Source organism: Bactrocera tryoni, unplaced genomic scaffold (genome assembly GCF_016617805.1).
Source record: "Bactrocera tryoni isolate S06 unplaced genomic scaffold, CSIRO_BtryS06_freeze2 scaffold_11, whole genome shotgun sequence".
Lineage (NCBI taxonomy): Eukaryota > Metazoa > Arthropoda > Insecta > Diptera > Tephritidae > Bactrocera > Bactrocera tryoni.
Window position 1 is genome coordinate 10,617,118 of NW_024395824.1, and position 19,460 is coordinate 10,636,577.

The 19,460-nt window shown below is 37.5% G+C and overlaps 2 protein-coding genes across 4 annotated transcripts in view; one reads left to right on the forward strand and one right to left on the reverse strand.

Annotated features, from left to right (window-relative positions):
• Positions 1–5,080: 5,080 nt before the first annotated feature.
• The window catches only part of LOC120779507, a 60,853-nt gene continuing 46,473 nt past the window's right edge, over positions 5,081–19,460 (forward strand). For 2 of the 3 annotated variants that reach the window (XM_040111813.1, XM_040111815.1), the window contains exon 1: positions 5,081–5,260. The gene's annotated coding sequence lies outside the window, so the exon portion shown is untranslated. The remainder of the gene's footprint in view (positions 5,261–19,460) is intronic. The other variant, XM_040111814.1, reaches the window with a different exon arrangement.
• LOC120779763 lies at positions 9,279–9,850 on the reverse strand. The gene is made up of 3 exons (XM_040112144.1): positions 9,596–9,850; positions 9,359–9,535; positions 9,279–9,305 (listed from the first exon to the last, which is right to left on the reverse strand). Exons 1-3 carry the CDS (start codon positions 9,803–9,805, stop codon positions 9,279–9,281), a joined length of 414 nt encoding a protein of 137 aa, XP_039968078.1. The 5' UTR covers positions 9,806–9,850.

A 19,460-nucleotide genomic window follows, 5' to 3' on the forward strand; every position in this document is an offset into this window, starting at 1 on the left:
AGATCACGTCTCAACTGAGCCGATTAATGGCTAACATAGGAGGCCCCAGGCAAGAAAAGAGAAACCTCCTAATGTCGACGACAATCAGCGTCCTATTATACGTAGCCGAAAAGCGCTTAAAAAGGAAAATCGGCGTAAGGCAGTGGCCAGAGTGTACCGCACCGCAGCCCTCAGAGTTGCATCAGCCTACAGAACAGTGTCAGGCGACGCAATATTAGTTATAAGCGGCAATGCTCCAATCGATCTACTGGCATATGAAAGGAAAAAGCTGTGGGAGCTAAAGAAATCACCCGGCAATAACACGGGCGCAATACAACAAATAAAGAAAGATACGATAACATCATGGCAACAAAGATGGGAGAATGAAAGTCGTGGCACATGGACGGCCAGGCTGATAAAAGACCTAGATTTATGGACAAGTCGTAAATTCGGAGAGGTAGACTTTTACACAACCCAGCTGTTATCCGGCCACGGATACTTCAAAAAGTACCTCCACAGAATGGGAAAAGTCGAAGAGCCGTCATGCCTATACAACGACGCGACAGAGGACGACGCTGAACACACATTCTTTAAATGTGAGCGCTGGCAAGGACAACGCACCGTAGTAGAAGACCTGGTCGGGCCAATAAACGCCGACAATGTAATCAGCGTCATGTTGGAGAGCGAAAGAAACTGGGGGATTATCCAGAAATACGCAGCAATCGTGCTACGCATCAAAACGCGGGACCTGGACGCAGGTGCGCAGATGTAAATCTCTCAATGAGAAAAATGGAACGCCACCCTGAAGTAATGAAAACGCGGTCCCAGGGTGGGCGACGGTTCCTTAGAGGGGGGGGGGTTTTAGTGACCAGCAAGTGGCACATACCGCTGCTGTGACGATAGCACCGATGATGCGGAAGGCATTTTCCACCTCCTCACCCGCAAAAAAAAAAAATGTATGTATGTATGTTTATTATATTTTTGCAGGTAATATTTTTCAACGTGTATCGGTTGATCTAAACTCCATTGACCCATTTGAAAGAAATGATGACTTGGAGATTCTCAACAACGACGGACTTGAGAATTTGGCAGGGTACATCTGCCACAAACTCGGTAAAGACAACCCCAAAATTTGTGCCAATTCAGAAAATTGTTCGTCTTATACTTGGGTGGATCACCTTTCTGAAGGAGGACTCTCAAAACCAACAGATATGTTGTGCTCCATCAACATGTGAGACCCTTTGCAAGCAGATATTTGACGATGTAAATGGTGTTGATTTGCATATACATATGTATGTACATATGTACAAATTACGCCCCAGAAGCATTTAGATTTAAGTAATTTTGTAAATTGTAGCTCGAAAGTAAAAGAATTGTTTTTCAGAGCTAGAATGTATTTTAGGATTCGTTCCTTAAATAAAAACTTAATTGAACATACATATGTATGTATGTATAGCAAAAAAAAGAAAATTATATAAGACAATAAATTGATACTTGGTCACAAAATATTCCATCTTTTTATTTGCATAAATGTATATGGTTGAAACAAACATGGCAAAGAGACAAAATTAAATAATGCAATGAAAACACAATTACATAAATGAATATGTAGGTAAATGTTCACTATAAAATATTCACTTATATTGATATCTGTTATTAATATTCACTTATATTGATGTTAACTTTTGATGATATTCATGTTTTTGTATGCCTGCAATACAAAATTTCTTCTAATTGCAAAGAAAAACAAACAACTGAAAATCAGCGTACGTTGGTCAACCGTGACGTAGACGCGCAGAACGAACAAAATTTGAACTCGTCATTGCGCAATCTTGTTTCTTTCATTCTTGGTTTTTCATAACATTTTCTATTATAGCCAGACCGAGCAAAATAAGAATTTTTGGGCATTTTAACTTAAGACACCCAATATTTATTACGATTGCAAATTATTATATATTGGACTTTTGATAGATGACGAAACTACTTAAATCCTTTTTTATGATTTTATGGAATATTAAAACAACTGACTTTTGATCTTTCAATACTTAATAAGGTGAATTAAGCCAGTTAGTTCTCAATTAATAAATGTTTTAATAATTTGTAATTGAAAATTAATTCTATTTTGCATCAAATTACAAAACGTTTCAAGAAATATATTTAAATTTCACATTTTCTTTGATTTTCATTGTTTTAAATTTTTATTAGCGATCTTGAACGGCGGCAACGAATTCCACCGGTCACATATATTTTTGGTATAATTTCAATCTGGCCGTTCCAGTCATTCCAATTGCAAAACGTCAAAACCAACCCAATCCAGTCAACTGTCAAAGTTCGGTAGGTGAGCGGTTCTCACATTTCCAGTGACAGGAGAGTTGGGGATCTCTTTATCTCTGACATATATTCCTGCAAACCACCTATCGGTCACATCACCGTTTAATCGCCCAAAAGCCAAAAATTTCTGTTAAAGTCTCAATGACTTTCTTAGTGCCAACTTATGTACTAAGCACATAGAGAGCGACAGACTTTTAGCCAGATCTGTCAAATATTAATATACACACGTTCTTAAGGACACAGTTATGTAGTCATGTAGCTGTCTCATTAACTGTGTTGTGCTTAAGAACGAGTACATGCAGAGAACGTATAATATAGAGAAGGTTCAGGGCGTGCCGATTGTCATCACGTTCCTCTTTTTGGAGGGGTTGAGTTTTCTATTAGTGGATTTCACCACAAAAATATTATTAGCGGATTTCACCAATATTTAACATGAAGGGGTCGAAAATAGCAGAATTGAGCATTTTCAGTGTTAAATGAGAAAAATAATGCCAATTTCAATGTTTAGAAATGTACGCGTACAGATTCGCATATTTACAATGCGCAAGCAACTATGGATATAATTTATGGATATTCTCCATATATTTGATAACAAAGCTCAAATGTATATAAGTATGTATGTACATACATACATATATATGTAAGTGCAATTTGACCCCTTTAATGATGAATTCCAGATTTAACTGTTGAAATGTATAATTAAGTAAATTTGTAATATTAGTTAAATATTTAACTAATATAATTATAATTAATATATGTTTTTTAAGTTATATATTTATATACATACATATGTATTTATTTACTTTTGACATTTGAGGTTTTGATAAAATCTTAAGTCATATGCATATATGTAATTATGTGTGCATGTAAACAGATTTGAAAAAACCATGCGCATAATGCTCACATATTCACATATTTATGTATGTAATTTTGTGTTCATGTAAACCAATTTGAAAGAATCATTCGCATAATGTTTGTACTTTTGTCTACAAACAACTTTGTATGTAAATATATACAACCATTGTTTCATACAAAAACTCCGTTGTCACGGACAACCAATGAGCTGTGCCGAAAAAAATAAACGAATGGCCGCCGATTGTCACCGCTTTCCTTGTCGCTGTACAGCTCCGCCAACAAACCAGCGTAAATATGTATGTTTGTGCGTGAGCTTGCATACATATCGACGCAGCTGCGTAAAAATATTACAGAATTACAAAATATTTTTACATTCTTTGACAAATACAGTCAATCCCGGTTATGTACCACAATCAAATATACAGAATTTTGTGGTTTGATAAAAATAAAAATGTAATATCGCACATAAGGTAGTGCGGATACTTAAGCGAGTGGTCCTTAAAACAATAACTTCTATGTATTTCAAAAAAACAAACCGTGAGATGCAGCAAGATATAGTATAGGCTGTTAAGAGTGATGAGGGAGGGATTTGATTTTCATTTAAGCGGAGTACTACTTAACCGGGATTGACTGTACACAAAAATCAGAAGAATATTGAATATTTTCTTTGAAAAATTTCTAGACTTGAAATTCGACAAATAAACTATGTTGTCTATTTTATTCTAAAATCTTTTAATACTTATATTTGCGGGGTTGTGACTTTTTCCATTTCCAACTTCAGAAATATATTCAATTTATGATTTTTAGCTTTTGAAATCGTCGCGAAAATACGCTTGTAGGCAAGGCATGCTCGGGGAGATGTAATGGCCTGCTTTTATGAATGAACCGAATATGCTTTTTGAAAGTACGTTTGCGTTCATGAAATTTTGTTGTTGTGTAATTTACTACAAATTTTGACGTCGAAATTCGGCTGCCATATCGGTTTTCGATGCTTTTTCAAACGATTGTTGTTTTTGTAGAACAATATTTGTAATTTTTGCGGGTGGACATATCCACATGTGAACGCATGTAAGTATGTATGTTGTGTATGCATTGTTTGTGTGGGAATGTCATACGCATGTACATGTGTAAATATACAGAAGCGCGCTTTTTATATTACTGATAAATGATAATATCTTGATTTGAAATTGATTTGTACTTGCATACATATCTCCAGGATAGATGCGTATGAAAGTTTTTAATGATAAGAGGTACGATTTCATATATTATTATGGTAATATATTATGTTTTTAGGATATTACGATAATATTTCATATATGTATATAGCATATAAATGTACATGCATACGAAATTATATAATATTATCAAAGATAAGGAATGTTTAAAAAGTAGCTCATTTGCCCATTAACTACAAATATTATCATGAAAATAGCATGATTTAATAATAATGTTATCAATTTTGCATGAATTCACAAAAATTCGCAAAATTATATTCATATCAATTGATATGATAGCATGTAAACGTATAAAAATATAAGTCAAAAGGCCAACATGCGTCTGTAAAAGCAATATATATTTCTGAGCATAATTTTCATTCAATGCTCAGCTCTGTTCACTCATTTCTGTTAAAATTTCTCCTGCCGAGCCAAAAGTGGTGAAATCCACTAATAGAAAATTCATGGCTCTTGACAGTTCACACGCTTGTCCGTAGTTGAACCTTCTCTATTTTATACATTCTCTGGTACATGTTAGTATTTGACAGATGTCGCGGAAAGTCTGTCGTGCTCTATGTGTTCGGCACTTGAGTAAACCATTTTCAACTGTAGAAAATAGAGTACAAATACAACCATGTATCGAAATGAAACAGTTTGGTATTTGGAATTGGGTTAAACTACTTCTACTTAGATACCACGAATTTAGTGCAAATGGGAAAATGAAAAGTGTCGTGGCGTTGTGTTTTGTTCGGGAACACACCTTCAGTATCGTTAATATTTTCAAGATTAAAGACGTCTTATATTAAAATTGCAACATCTAATATTAATAAGTAAAACGTTGGCAAATGCGAATTTAAAATTTATTAATTTATTTGGAATCGGTAATGATAATATGATCGAAATTGTTAAGTGTGTGTTATTACTCTCTAGATATGAATGCGTTTGTGGTTTTGGTTTATATGTAGATGCATTTATAAATATGTATATGTGTACATATTTATATAAATTCCATGCATGTAGCAGTTGCATGACTACGATTGGTATCTATTTAGTGAAAGTATTCGTTTGGCTGTATATTTCTGTTGTGCTTTCATATTTATGAATTGTGTTTGCTACAAATGAAATATATAAGTATGTTCTTATATGTGTAATTAATCGAAGACAATTTAAAAGTAGTTTATGTGAATTCTCGGGGAGTATTTACGTTTTGAATACAATTGTTAATAAAAATGGCATAAACACTAGTTATATATTGTCGTTGTTAATAAAAGAAACAAACGGAATATTGTAGAAAGTCGTTGAATAGGTAGCCATTTTGTAAAGTGTGCCGTTCCATTGCATTTCGATGGAAACGACATCAGTGCAATAGATACCTGTGAAGTGCATCTAGCGAAATGTGGGAAAGAAACGAAAGTGAATAGATTTGTTTTGTAGATTGCACGTGTATGAGTGTAAATTGAAATAATACATATAAATGAAATAACACATTTGGCAATTATGTCTCATATATTTATATATACATACTTAGTTTTAAAGTATATCATGTTTAAACATTTTTTCTTGTTTAGTTGTCTGTTCTAAGTCATAAATTTGCATATTGAATGCCTGGTATAGTCTGATTACTTTTTTATACATATGTATAAGAAAACAACCGTCTTTCCAGACAATATCGAGGCTTTTCGACAAGCCATTTAAATTTAAGCAATATGTCAAATACATTGCCATTGAGGTTGATATGAAATATTCATTCTTGAAATGACGTTGGGTAGGTAGGTTTGAGCTGATCTCATGGATAAGATGATACGAAACTCTTTGATTCGAGAGAGATCTGTCAAAACTCAAATTTTTTATAACATTTGCCAATGAAGCCTCTGTTGAAAAATATTAGGCTGGGATTTAGAATAGCATCCCCGGATTTCGGGAATAAAATGGGTGGGTAACATTTAGATTAGCATCCCCGGATTTCGGGGATAAAATGGGTGTCACTGGAAAGGTGGCGTTCTCCAGATCACGAAAATATATACATTTAGTTGCCGCTGACTTATAGTTTTTAAGATATGTATTTGTATTTAAAGTTAAAAAATTCACAACTTTTAACTTGATAATTTGTATATTGTGAATGACTTTTTCACTTATAGTATGCACTTTTCACTTAGTAACACTTCAATATAACGTTTCTGTAATTAATTTTTTTAATATTTGTTGTAAATAAAGCTTTATTTTAATTATTTTATTTTAGTCAAATTCTCGGCATTTGCACAATAAGAAAAGGGTTGCATACTAGCAAATAAATGGTATTGCCATATCTGCCTATTTGTCAACGAAAGAAAATAAGCAAAAACTTTATACCCCAAATACATAAATGAAAAACGCAAAAATTTTTAGCAATTTTTTATAAAAGAAAAAAAGTTGTAGAAAGAAGTTCTACGCGAAAGAATTCTGAACACCCCGGTGTTGGATCGATTGAAGGTACCGTTGGAAAGACGAAGTCCTCCTGATTAAAAAATATATGGGGTTATAGGTACCGCAAACGCTTAGTTTACGAGATATTTGACCTTAAAATTCAAAAATTCGAACATTTCAAGAAGCTATTTCACCACGTTAAACCCACTTTATTCACATTATTCTCTTCAAGTTAATTAAATTACACTATAATCTTTTAAATAAATCCACATTTTACACTTTTAGCAGGTTTTTTATTTAAAAAATCTTTATTTTAAAAATTACATTTTACACTCGTTTGAACCTCATTTGTTTACCAAAAATTACGAAGAAATGGAGCGCTGCCATGTGATGACAAGGCAATTCGCTGAAATTCCTCTTTTTCGCAAAAATTCCTCTATTCATGCATATGGATATTTTCTTTTTTAAATTTATTAAGCAAATAAGTAATATTATATACATACATGTATCGGGTGATTTTTTAAGAGCTTGATAACTTTTTTTTAAAAAAAAACGCATAAAATTTGCAAAATCTCATCGGTTCTTTATTTGAAACGTTAGATTGGTTCATGACATTTACTTTTTGAAGATAATTTCATTTAAATGTTGACCGCGGCTGCGTCTTGGGGTAGTCCATTCGGAAAGTCCCAATTTTGGGCAACTTTTTCGAGCATTTCGGCCGGAATAGCCCGAATTTCTTCGGAAAATGTTATCATGCAAAAGCTGGAATAGTTGCTGGCTTATTTCTGTAGACTTTAGACTTGACGTAGCCCACACAAAAAATAGTCTAAAGGCGTTAAATCGCATGATCTTGGTGGCCAACTTACGGGTCCATTTCTTGAGATGAATTGTTCTCCGAAGTTTTCCCTCAAAATGGCCATAGAATCGCGAGCTGTGTGGCATGTAGCGCCATCTTGTTGAAACCACATGTCAACCAAGTTCAGTTCTTCCATTTTTGGCAACAAAAAGTTTGTTAGCAAAAAAAAAGTTGTGTAAAAAAAAGTTATCAAGCTCTTAAAAAATCACCCGATATTAGTAATATTATATAATAATGTTACGTAATAAAGTGTAAGGTTACAGTACAGTACGAAAACTCAAATTTTGTTTCAATAGGGGTATTCTCTTGCTCTTGCAAAACCCGGTGCACGGTGCAAGAATTGCAGATTTACAACGGCACAACAACAAACACACGCAGAAAAATATTTGCAAGGGCTGTAAAATATGTCAGACCAAAACCTATGTATATTTGGGTGCAATGTCACGCAAAAATATAATTGCAACCCTGTTGTAGTTGCCATTTTACATAAAGACATATTACGTCGTTAAATTGTTGAGGAAGATAAGTTTTAAATGGATTTCATTATTTCTATTTAAATTTTAAAGATATGTTACAATTTTTTTTCTTAAAAATGTATGCAGAAGGTGCGCCAATTCACAATAGCCATGCTTAATAGTCATTCACAACAAATGGACCGAATTAGCCATTCATATATCACTAGATTCTGTAATGGGTGCTCTCGTGCTCTTGTAAATTTCGGTATAGTATTTTTGCAATCTGCAATCTTGCAAGAGCAAGAGAATACCCCTAATATGTATGAGTACATGATAACCGTAAAATATAACCACTTTATATCCAAAACTCATATTTTAAATATAATAATATATATATCGTCCCCTAAAATACAAACCAATGTATCATAAAAAATAAATTGAAATCGCTGACATATAATAACCAAAATGTATAAATTTTATAACGAAAACTTAAATTTTGTTTGAATATTGGATATAAATTGGTTATATTTTTTGGTTATCATGCACTCATATTGGGTAAATGTTCAGCAGAGCGGCTTTTCCGAAAACGTGCACCAATTTTCATCTTAAAATACTCGTTTTTAGTTCTACTTTACGAATATGTTAGGCGCGTCCTTTAAAAACAATATTTTCTTTGTTTTAAAAGAAAAACATCGTATTTCCCGAAATCAAAAATTCGCTTTTGCACTTTACACGCCTTTAGATGTTAAAAATACATTTTCTATCAATTATATACACGTAATTATTGATGTTCTTTAATTAATAAATTAGAGAAATGGTTTTTATTGTTATTTTTATAAAAATATGTAAAACTTCACAATCACTTCACTTTTCACTTCCGCGCCGCGCTCCAAAAAAAATAACAATGGCAACCCTTTTCTTATTGTGCAAATGCAGAGAATTGTAACTAAAATAAAATACAGTGCAATCGCGATTGAGGGAACTAATTCGTGCAAGGCCTGTTCCCTCAATCAAGACTGTTGCTTCAACTCAGATTAAGATTTTATACACTTTCTTTTATTATTTTTTCAAAAAAGTTAAATAGATTTTATTCTTGAGATCATCTTTGTACATTCACAAAATAAGAAAGCAAAACTTTATTCTGCTGAAAAAAAATTAACAATTTTTGTTTGCTTTTTTTTCGTTTTAAGGCATTGCTTGACAGCCTCCTCCCTAAAATTTTTAAGAACCATTATATTAGGAAGAGAATTAGTGTATTCTTCTGCCCACTCTATAGCCTTGTTAAAGACTGAAACGGCTTCTGAAGCGGTTATATTGCATTTTTCATTTGGTTCTTCGTCTTCTTCTGAACCTAAAACGGCAACGTCATCCACTATATTCAAGTCTTCAATAGGGTCATCCGTTGAAACCCAAGCAACCAAATCTGCTGTATTAAACGTAACCTGTGGAAAATATTTCTTTGTTAAATTTAGTACTTTTACATATAAAAAATGAGGGCTTACTTCTGGAACTATGCTCTCCAGCAAATTATTTATTTCCGCATACTCTGTTGATTGTTGCTGAATTGTATTTGAACGTAAGACACTCAAGGGGATGTCGTCATCTTCGCTACAGTTTGCTCCTTCTTCATTAAAAACATCATCTTTTAAAAGCGGATGCCAGCATTTTTCCACGACGACAGGGCTTAATTGTTCCCATGCATGTGCCAACATACAAACAGCGTCTTTTAAATTTAAATTCTTTAAATATTCATCTGTGTTCGCTTTTCCAAACGCTGATCTCAATAAATTTGTCTTGTAATGTAACTTTGCCAATCTAATTACATTTTGGTCCATCGGTTGGATCAATGGCGTGACGTTTGGTGGCATGAAGATAGTAAAAATTGATCCACAATTTGAAGTCTTCTACTCCAGGGTGACAAGGAGCATTGTCTAAAATCAAAACTGCTTTTAATGGCAGCCCTTGTTTTTGCAAGAAACGTGTAACCTGCAAAATGTTAAAAAAAATTTCAAGTGTTACAAAATTGACAAAAAGTTAGAACCATAAAATTACCTGTGGCACAAAAGCATGATGAAACCATTCTTTGAAAATTGATGCAGTCATCCAAGCATTTTTAGAGTTTTTATACTCGACCGGTAGCTCAAAATTTTTAAATGATCGCGGTTTTTTTGCCTTGCCAATTACCAACGGTTTTAACTTGTGCACTCCACTTGCGTTTGTGCATGCCAAAAATGTCACTCGAGCTTTTTCAATTTTTCTGCCAGGAGCAGTTTTTTCAGAAAAACTTACGTAAGTTTTATCGGGTAAGGTTTTCCAGAACAAACCGGATTCATCCGCATTGTAAATTTGGTCGTCGCATAAACTAAGCTCAGCCTTTAGTTTTTTAAGTCTATTTTTGAACTCTGGGACTCCATCGGGATTTGATGATAATTTTTCACCACAGACTTTTAACAGACGAATTCCAAATCTTTTTTTAAATCCATTGAAATTGCTTCAACCGCAACTTGCATTGAATCTGTTGCTTGATCCGTACATTTCTTTTCGAACAATTGCTTCGCCTTTCTCATAGATATGTAGGAACTGCCTATTGGCACATGCTTACTTCTTTGTTTAATAAAACCAATCATACAGCTTTTTTCCATTCGTGGATATTCTCCAGCCTTAAAGGACTTTCTTTTGCGGTGCATTTTGGATGCTGCTTTCAAAATCTTTGACTTATTGTTTTTTATTCGGGTTATTGTGGACTTGGCGACTTTATATTCTTTTGCTAATTGCGAACATCCCGCCCCTTTTGAAATTTTCTCCAAAATTTCGGTTTTTGTGTTAAAAGTTAAAAACAACTTCGTTTTCTTTGCCATTTTGGAAGCGCACGTGTCAAAAATTTCAAACCAACTGATTTGGTATACGCATTTAAACACAAACATTACACGACCGCATGCTTTTATTGCATAGAAAAAAGCAAAAAAAAAAAAAACGGTACAAAACATATGCATTGTTATTTATTTTTTGTTTTTGTTTAGTTGTTTTTGGTCCAGTTCCCTCAACTGAGTACTAATGAAACTGAAAAGTTCCCTCTACAGAGTAGTCAATGAAAAAAATTACGTGTTCCCTCTACCGAGGTGTTCCCTCAATCGCGATTGCACTGTAATTAAAATAAAGCTTTATTTACAAGAAATATTAAAAAAATTAGGGGAAACTTTAGTATACCATCCCACGATTTTAGCGTTAAAAGTGGTATGGTAGGATAGAGCTGATGCTCCTGATTAAGAATATAGATAATTATTGCCGCCGCAAACTTATAGTTTTCGAGATATTTGCATTTAAAGTTGAAAATTTTGCAAATTTTATCTTGCAATTTCTCGATTTCTCTTAATTATTTATTTCATATTATGCACTTTTTATGCACTTACACTTCACTACATTGATTCAACATATTTTTTCCAAAAATTATTTAGTTATTTGCTTAAAATAAGCATTTTATATTTTACACAATTTTCATTCCATGCACAATAACAAAAGTATCCCTATTGACAGATAATAAGTGTTGCCATAATTACACATTTATCAAACGAATAAAAATTAATATAAAAACTCAAATGCAGAAAACAAATACCATCTGTATTTAATTGCATCTGATAATTTAACAAAAGGATCATCATGATTACTTGCGATATTTTTCCTCCAAATATATTCAAATATTAAATTAGAAAAATCTTCGCTATTATTGTAATTGCCCTTTATGAAAAAACGTTTAATTACGCGCCACTGGGACTCGATGCGTTGAGTATGGGTCCCGTCCTCGGCGACGAACGGATTATCGGGGTCGCTGTGATTAACCCGTCGGTGCGTCCAGCAATCAGTACATATAACACTGCCTTTTGCCACGTGGTTCTCTATCAAAGGTATGAGCACCTCAGCAGACCTGACATTGCCTGGACATACCTCCAGCCTAAGGTCGTCACTCCCATCCTCAACCATTCCAAGAACCCAGTGCCCCTCGACTCTCCGCCCTAAAAGAAGAAAAAATATTTATTTATTTAATAATTTAACGCCAATCGGCATTATACAGCATATATATAGAAATATAATGTAAATTGATTTAGAGGGGAAATATAAAATTATAATATAATTATTGCATAGAGATTATAGTACAGCAAGTAAAAGAAAATTAAATTTGTCTTGACTAGGGGAATTTAAATAGACGACGTTTTATATCAGGGATGAATGCGTTGAGTGAGCCGTTGTAGAAATCCACTTCAGTATGCAACGAGTTGACGAGCAACGCGATGCGATTGTGTGGGCCGTTGAACACGTAGTTTTTTGAGGTTTTTATGGTTTTTAGCAGGCGGTTGCGTCTTAAAAAGATACCCGTCGGTGCCAACTCGAAACAGCTGGTGATGTCCGGAGCATCAATTAATCCGTTCACGACTTTAAAGAAGAACATTAGGAATTATAGAATTAAATTTACATAGTTTCGCCTGAATTCTTTCAACCCGGTTGATTGCCACCTCAGTGAAAGGGGACACAAATTACAGTACTGGGAGGACCAGCGAGGAAAAAAGACGCAGAATGGAGTTTGGATTCTTAAAGTCTTTACTTGTCCGAGTTATAAAGCCAAGTGCCTTGAAAGCATGATGTAAGATCTTGTCGATGTGCTTGCTGAATGTCAATATGTTGTCGATGAGTATGCCTAGGTCCTTTTCCTGTTCAACTACGTTTATTGCCTCATTACTTAGGTAGTAATTAGGTGGAGTGCATGAGTGCGATCGTGAAAATGAAATGACAGCGCACTTTTTGATATTCAGATCAAGTTTATTCTTGTGGCGCCAGGTCGAGAGTGCATCCATGTCACTTTGGAGAATAATAGTATCTTGTTCGCAAGATATGGCTCTGAATAACTTTAGGCTTTGCTAAAATCTTTGTAGATGGAATGAATTACTTTATCGTTGTTTAGAGATTCAAGCAGGTAATTGACGTAAATGAACAGGTTGGAGGTAGTGGATCTCCCACCGACGAATCCATGTTCTTTACTGGTGATGATGTTTGAGAAGAAAGCAGTCAGTTGAAGAAGAACCATTTTTTTAAAGAGTTTAGCAAGAGCAGATTGAATGCAAATTGGTCTTTAGTTGGAGATATATGCCTTTGGGCCGTCTTTATGAATAGGACACACAAACGAGATCTTGCAATCAATTAGGAAAGTACCATTGTGAAGCGAGAAACTAAAGATATGTGTGAGATGTTCACTGAGGCTGGTGGCACAATTTTTGAGAAAGATGTTTGGTAGGCCATCAGGACCAGCACCTTTCTTGATATTCAGAGACATTAGATATTTGCGGACTTCATTGATACTGACAGCAAACTCCTCTAAGATATTAATAGCTGCAGGCTCATTATTGGGTGATGAAGAGCTCTGGCATTGATCCTGAATGTATACACTTTTGAAGAACGATGCGAACATATTGCTGATCTCCAAGCCTGAGGTGGCTGTACAATTGTTCCAGGACATGGTTGATGGGAAATCGCTGCTGCATCTTCTTTTGTTCCTGACAAAATGCCAGAAAGCATCAGTGTCCTCTTGGACACGTAGTTCAACTTTGTTTATGTAGTTGTTGTAGCATTCAGCGCTGAGTTGCTTGCATTCACGCCTGAGCCCACTAAACTTAATATAGTTCGGACTAGTGTTGTGTTTCTTATAGGTAGCGTGAGCTTTTTTCTTGAGTAGCGTTTTATGTTTTAGTTCACTTGAAAACCAACGAGGAAAAAGATTGTCTTTCGGTATACCAGCAGGAACATGGGTTGAGATACCAACGTGTATTATGTCGTAGAGAACTTTGATTTTGCTGCCCATGGAGGACGATAAGTAAAGATTAGACCAATCTGTGTTTAGATAAAAATTGTTGAGATTGACATAGTCAGCATTCTAGAAGTCTAAGTAAGGTGACAATGTAGGCTTAAGACTCGGTTGAAGCTCAATTGATATACCCAAAGCTGGATGATACCGATCTATAATAGTAATTTCCTGGGTACGCTCAATATGTACGTGTAGGTCACTGAAACAAAGATCAAGTAAGTTATTATTGTCCATTAAGATTTTGTTGAATTGTATGCATTCCATTAGAGAGAAACCTTCATAAAGTAGATTTTCGCAATCTGAACGTGGTGAATTACCAGGAAGATTGAAATCTCCAGTGATAAGAAAGTTGGCGTCCCTGTGATTATCCTTCAAGTAGTAAAGCGTATCAAGATAAATCTGGTATACGTTGAGTGAAGCTCAGGGGCAATGTAAACACACCCCACGATGATATTACAGTTATTGCACTTAATTTTCACATATATTTGTTCTAGGCTATCATCGGGGATGTGGATGCACTCAGCATGGAAATATTTTTTTTTAATGCTATGAGGATACCACCACTGCGTTCGCTGATACTTGTTGAATTATTTCTATCTTGCCTGAAAATGTTAAATGTGTCGTCAATTACCTCCCCGTCGTGAATAGCTGGATGAAGTCATGTCTCAGAAATACAGAAGGTATCGATGCTGCTAGTTGACGTTGCCGTGATAAAATCTCTGAGCTTGGTTCGAAGACCTCTTACGTTCTGGTAATGGACTTGCAGACTATGTTGGGTTTCCCTTATCGATGATCGAGCGAAAATTTTTATCTACTAATTTAGGAACACCATTGACATACTTTATTGTCTTAGATGTATCACCATTTTTCGTTAAGGTATCTAACTGCGCCCGGAAGTTCTTGAGGTGGTTTAGGTGAGAGGGAGTGAGATCAGATTTAAAGATCACTTTATTAGATCCAGCAGCGGGTTCCAGCAGTTTAGATTTGAGTATTGCACGCGCTACAGTTGGAGATGGAGTTACAACGAGAAGTGGACGAGTGCGAACGCGCGATGGGTGGCCCAAACGACGAATCTTAAAATGGTCAACGTTACAAGTCAAGTCCCGAGGCAGAACTGAGAGGATATTAGCTCTGTCCTCTTCAAGACGGTCTTTACCGTCTGCTTTCGTTGATTCAGTGACTTTTAACAAGACGACGTTCGATTCACTTCTCTTACGTTCAGCGAATTCAGCGAAGGCATCTGCTGCTGGAGCAGGAACATTAGAGAAGGTTTTGAGCTTACCTTCAATAGTTCTCAGTCTGCTTTCAAGCCCAGTACATATGTCATTCGTATGCTTGTGCTTCTTGGTTAGGTTCGAGACATCCTTCCTGATGTCAACAATATTCTTTTCGATGGAGGACTTAAAACTATTAAATTTGCTATCGAACGAGGCATCAAGTTTAGAGTATTGAGCATCAAGCAGACTTTTTAGCTTACACATAGTTACATTATCATCATCGCTATCGGATTCAGGGTCGTCATCGGCGACAACACTAACCTCTAATTTACAGCGGTCACATTTCCATTGGAAGCCTTGCAACTTGATATTATTAGCTAGTTCAGTGAATTCAGGTCTAGTGAGCCCAGTGCATTTAGAATGAGTCCATATACGGCAACCAGTACATAATACACTTGCTGATTTAGCATGAACTATGGAATTGCATTTGCCACATATGTGCGTCGGCTTTGTGCTTCCTTTAGGAGGCATGTTGGGCATAAAAACTTGAAATTTCAGTAAATATCAGTTTACAGAGTATATTGTGGGTAGTTTTTTTTTCATTCGCATGAACTTTTTTACAATCACATTTCTTATTTGTAGGTCCTTAGTTAAAGGTCCTATAAGTTTTTGGTTGGTTTTGATATATATTTTATTCTTTGTAAAATTTTCTTTAATCTTTACGAAAAAATTGCGACTTTAAACACGTGTCTTTCCACTCAGCGTTGACACATATAAATATATATTAATTATATAAAAAAAAATATATTTTTATTATTACCTTTGTTGTATTTTCTCTTCCCAAATTTACTTTCATCTATTTGAACAGTTTTACCAGGGCCACCAATTTTACCTACCGCTACCTGATGGTAATACGACGGCTTCGCGGCAGTAATTATACCAGTCACATATAGTTGCGCTAGATAAAACTAGTTCCAACTGCGACCAATGAGATGCATATGCATACATTAGATAAAATACCTGCGGAAGTGGGATTTTCACATAGATAGATAGATAGATAAATTAAATAGGATTGCACCGCGACCTAGGGTCTATTGTGCCCTTTCTTGACTCACAGCGTCTCAGCTAGCCCCAGCAATTTGATGAACTCCAATATACTGCTAGGTGCTATTGAGGCGATGTGATCCCTATTTAGAAACATGGATCCAAGGGCCTTTTCCCTGCGCCTACAGATTGCCGTGCAATCCATTAGGTGTTCAGGAGTTTCGGGTTCCAAATCGCAGAACCGGCAATTTGCACAAGAAGCTAGGCCCATGTTGAATACGTGCTTCTTCAGTTTGCAATGGCCGGTGTAGAAGGCGATCAGTAGCCTGACTTTATTTCTTGGGAGATTGATTATGCATTTAAACCTTTTGAGGTTATAACCCTTCATCAGCAACTTTGTGTGCCGCAAGCCTGGAAGGTGTTGCCAATGTATCTCCCTACCCACTGCTACATCATTGTGGACCTGTTCCTTTATGGTGTGGGGACCCACCGCTATGAAAGGTTCCGGTCCTACCATGCTGGTGGATGCTGCAGAGCGGGCAAGCTCATCGGCCAGTTCATTACCGGCGATGCCTCTGTGGCCTGGCACCCAAATAAGGTGCACCTGGTTGCAATCTGCAAGACTGTTGAGCCGGTCTATACACTCCTGCACCAATAGCGATTTTAACTCGTATCACGAGATCGCCTTGAGTGCCGCTTGGCTATCGCTTAGTATAGCTATACGTTCGTTGCGATAGCCGCGTTGGAGGTTTAACTCTACGCACCGACTTATAGCAAATACCTCCGCTTGGAATATGCTCGGAAACTTACCCATAGGTATGGAGAGTCTTGTGCGAGCGGTCCTGCGACCCCTGCGCCAATTCTCCCCGACGTTTTCGAGCCGTCGGTGTACCACCTGATCGAGCTATCCCTGAATAGCAGCTCGAATGCGGAGTCACTCCATTCGGCCTTGCTGCCGAGGGTGATTTTAAACTTCTTAGTGAAGCTCAGCTGGCTCAACGGCTGTTAATGCCGTCCCTTGGAAGAGGAGCCAGTGGTATGATGCCACTTAGCTCTTCCATGCGTTGGGACGAGATTATTTTACCTTTGCCAGTCCCCTCTGCTGTCATTTGAAGCAGAGTGTACTTGGCGACTTGACCAATTAGTAGGTGTAGCAGGGTGAGCTCCAGCAGGGCCTCAAGTGCAGCTGTCGGGCAGGTGCGCATAGCTCCTGTCATACAGACGCACGCGAGCCTTTGCAGTTTCGATAGTTTGAGTGCTACCGTCGTTTGCTCTGCTTTCGGTGTCCAAACCACCGCCCCGTAAGTGACAATTGGACGCACTATCATAGTGTACAACCATCTGATGATCCTTGGTTTGCACCCCCAGGATCTACCAGCCAGCCGGTTGCACACCATCAGTGCCTTAGTAGCTTTGACCATGCAGGTCAATGTGCTGCTTCCATCTTAACGTGGAATCCAGCGTGAGACCTAGGTATTTGACCATGTTTGTCATCTCTATCTCCCTGCCTCCGAGTGTTAAGTTTCTCAGGCCAGGCAGAAACCTGCGCCTCGTAAATGGGACGATGGTCGTTTTCAAGGGGTTGATGTTTAGTCCAACACTGTTGCACCAACCCTTGGCTAGACCTAGCCCCCTTTGTACGATATCGCAGAGAGTACTCACAAATTTGCCTCTAGCTATGATAACAATGTCGTCCGCATATCCTTGACAGCGGATTCCATTGTTTGTTAGCAGCACCAGTAGTTCGTCCACGACTAGGCTCCACAACAGGGGGGATAGCACTCCTCCCTGTGGGCAGCTCTTTTTAGTACCGAGAGGGATAGTGGTACCTTCTGATGTGATTTCAGCTATTCTGGTGCGCAGTACAGCCTCTATCCACCTGCGCACTGTAGGTGCCACATTCCTTTTCTCCAGTGCCCTTGCCACCCTCCCGTGGGACGCATTGTCAAAGGCACCTTCGATGTCTAGGAAGGCGCATAGCGTCACCTCCCCCGTATCCAGCGAGCTCTGCATCTCCGAGGTTAGCTGGTACAGGGCGGTATTCGTCGATCTGCCCGCTCTGTACGCGTGCTGATTTGCATGCAGGGGTGCAGTTTCAAGAGCCTTCGATCTTATTTCCTAGTCTAGGATCTTTTCCATACTTTTCAGTAAGAAGGAGGTTAGACTAATCGGTCCAAAGGATTTAGCCAGCGAATAGTCTTTCCTTCCCACTTTCGGTATAAAGATCACTTTTGCTGTCCTCCAAGGTTCAGGGAAATACGCCAGCGCCAGACTATCTCTCATCAGCTGTACAAGGTGTGGCAGTAGGATCTGCTCACCTTGTTGCAGAAGCGCCGGAAAGATGCCGTCCGCACCCGGAGACTTGAATTTGGCGAACGAGGCCGTGGCCCACCTGACTGAGTCCGCAGTAAACAATTTTCTTGCAAGCACCCAGTCCAGCCGAGACGGCTTGTGCTCTGCGACAGGTAGGCACAGGTCCACCTCAACCGTCTCCGCAAAATTCCTACGTAGGAGTACCGTAGCCCTCTCCTCCGCATTTGTCGTATAAGTGCCATCGCCTTTTTGAATCGCTAATTCTGTGTTCGTCTTTCTCTTGGCCAGAGCTTTGTGCAGTCCAGCTGCTTCTGGTACTGAGGAGACGTTCTCACAGAAATTCCTGAAATTTTCTTGTTTTGCAGACCTAATCTCTTTATTATAAGCAGTTAGGCTGCTTTTGTAAGTTCCAGTTCCCAGTACGCTTGGCTTTATTGAAAAGCTTACGTACATTCGATCGGAGATCCTAGAGTTTACTAGACCACCAGGGGCATTTACGCCCCTTGGTGATCGTCTTTAGGGGGCAGCTGCAGTGATACGCGTTTGTAATGGCCTGGTTCAGCGCAGATATCCTGCTCTCCAAACCCAGGGCTGATGTACCTCTGACCGACTTCCCCTCCCCTAACAGATTCCGTTCTAACGCATCCCGATAAACAGTCCATTTGGTGTTCTTGGGAATGGGTTTAGGGGGAATTTTCATGACCTCCACCCCTAGCCCGAATCTCAAGATCCTGTGGTCTGACATTGAAGGTTCTGACGATACCCTCCACTGCGATACCACCCCTGACATGAGCTCGTTGCTTAGGGTGATGTCCAGAACCTCCCTCCTATTGCTTGTGACGAATGTGGGTTCGCACCCAACATTTTCAGTACTTAGATTATTGCTAATGATAAATTCTAGGAGAGACTCACCTCGTACATTGCAGTCCGTACTTCCCCATT

What these genes read in the sequence shown, in the direction of transcription:
- LOC120779763 (XM_040112144.1), bottom strand. Translation starts at nt 9,805, where the DNA reads ATGTTGGCACATGCATGGGAACAATTAAGCCCTGTCGTCGTGGAAAAA. An exon ending in TGGAGAGCATAGTTCCAGAA is followed by an intron (nt 9,536 to 9,595) that starts GTAAGCCCTCAT and finishes TATTTTCCACAG; the next exon opens with GTTACGTTTAATACAGCAGA. An exon ending in TTAACAAGGCTATAGAGTGG is followed by an intron (nt 9,306 to 9,358) that starts GCAGAAGAATAC and finishes TAAAAATTTTAG; the next exon opens with GGAGGAGGCTGTCAAGCAAT.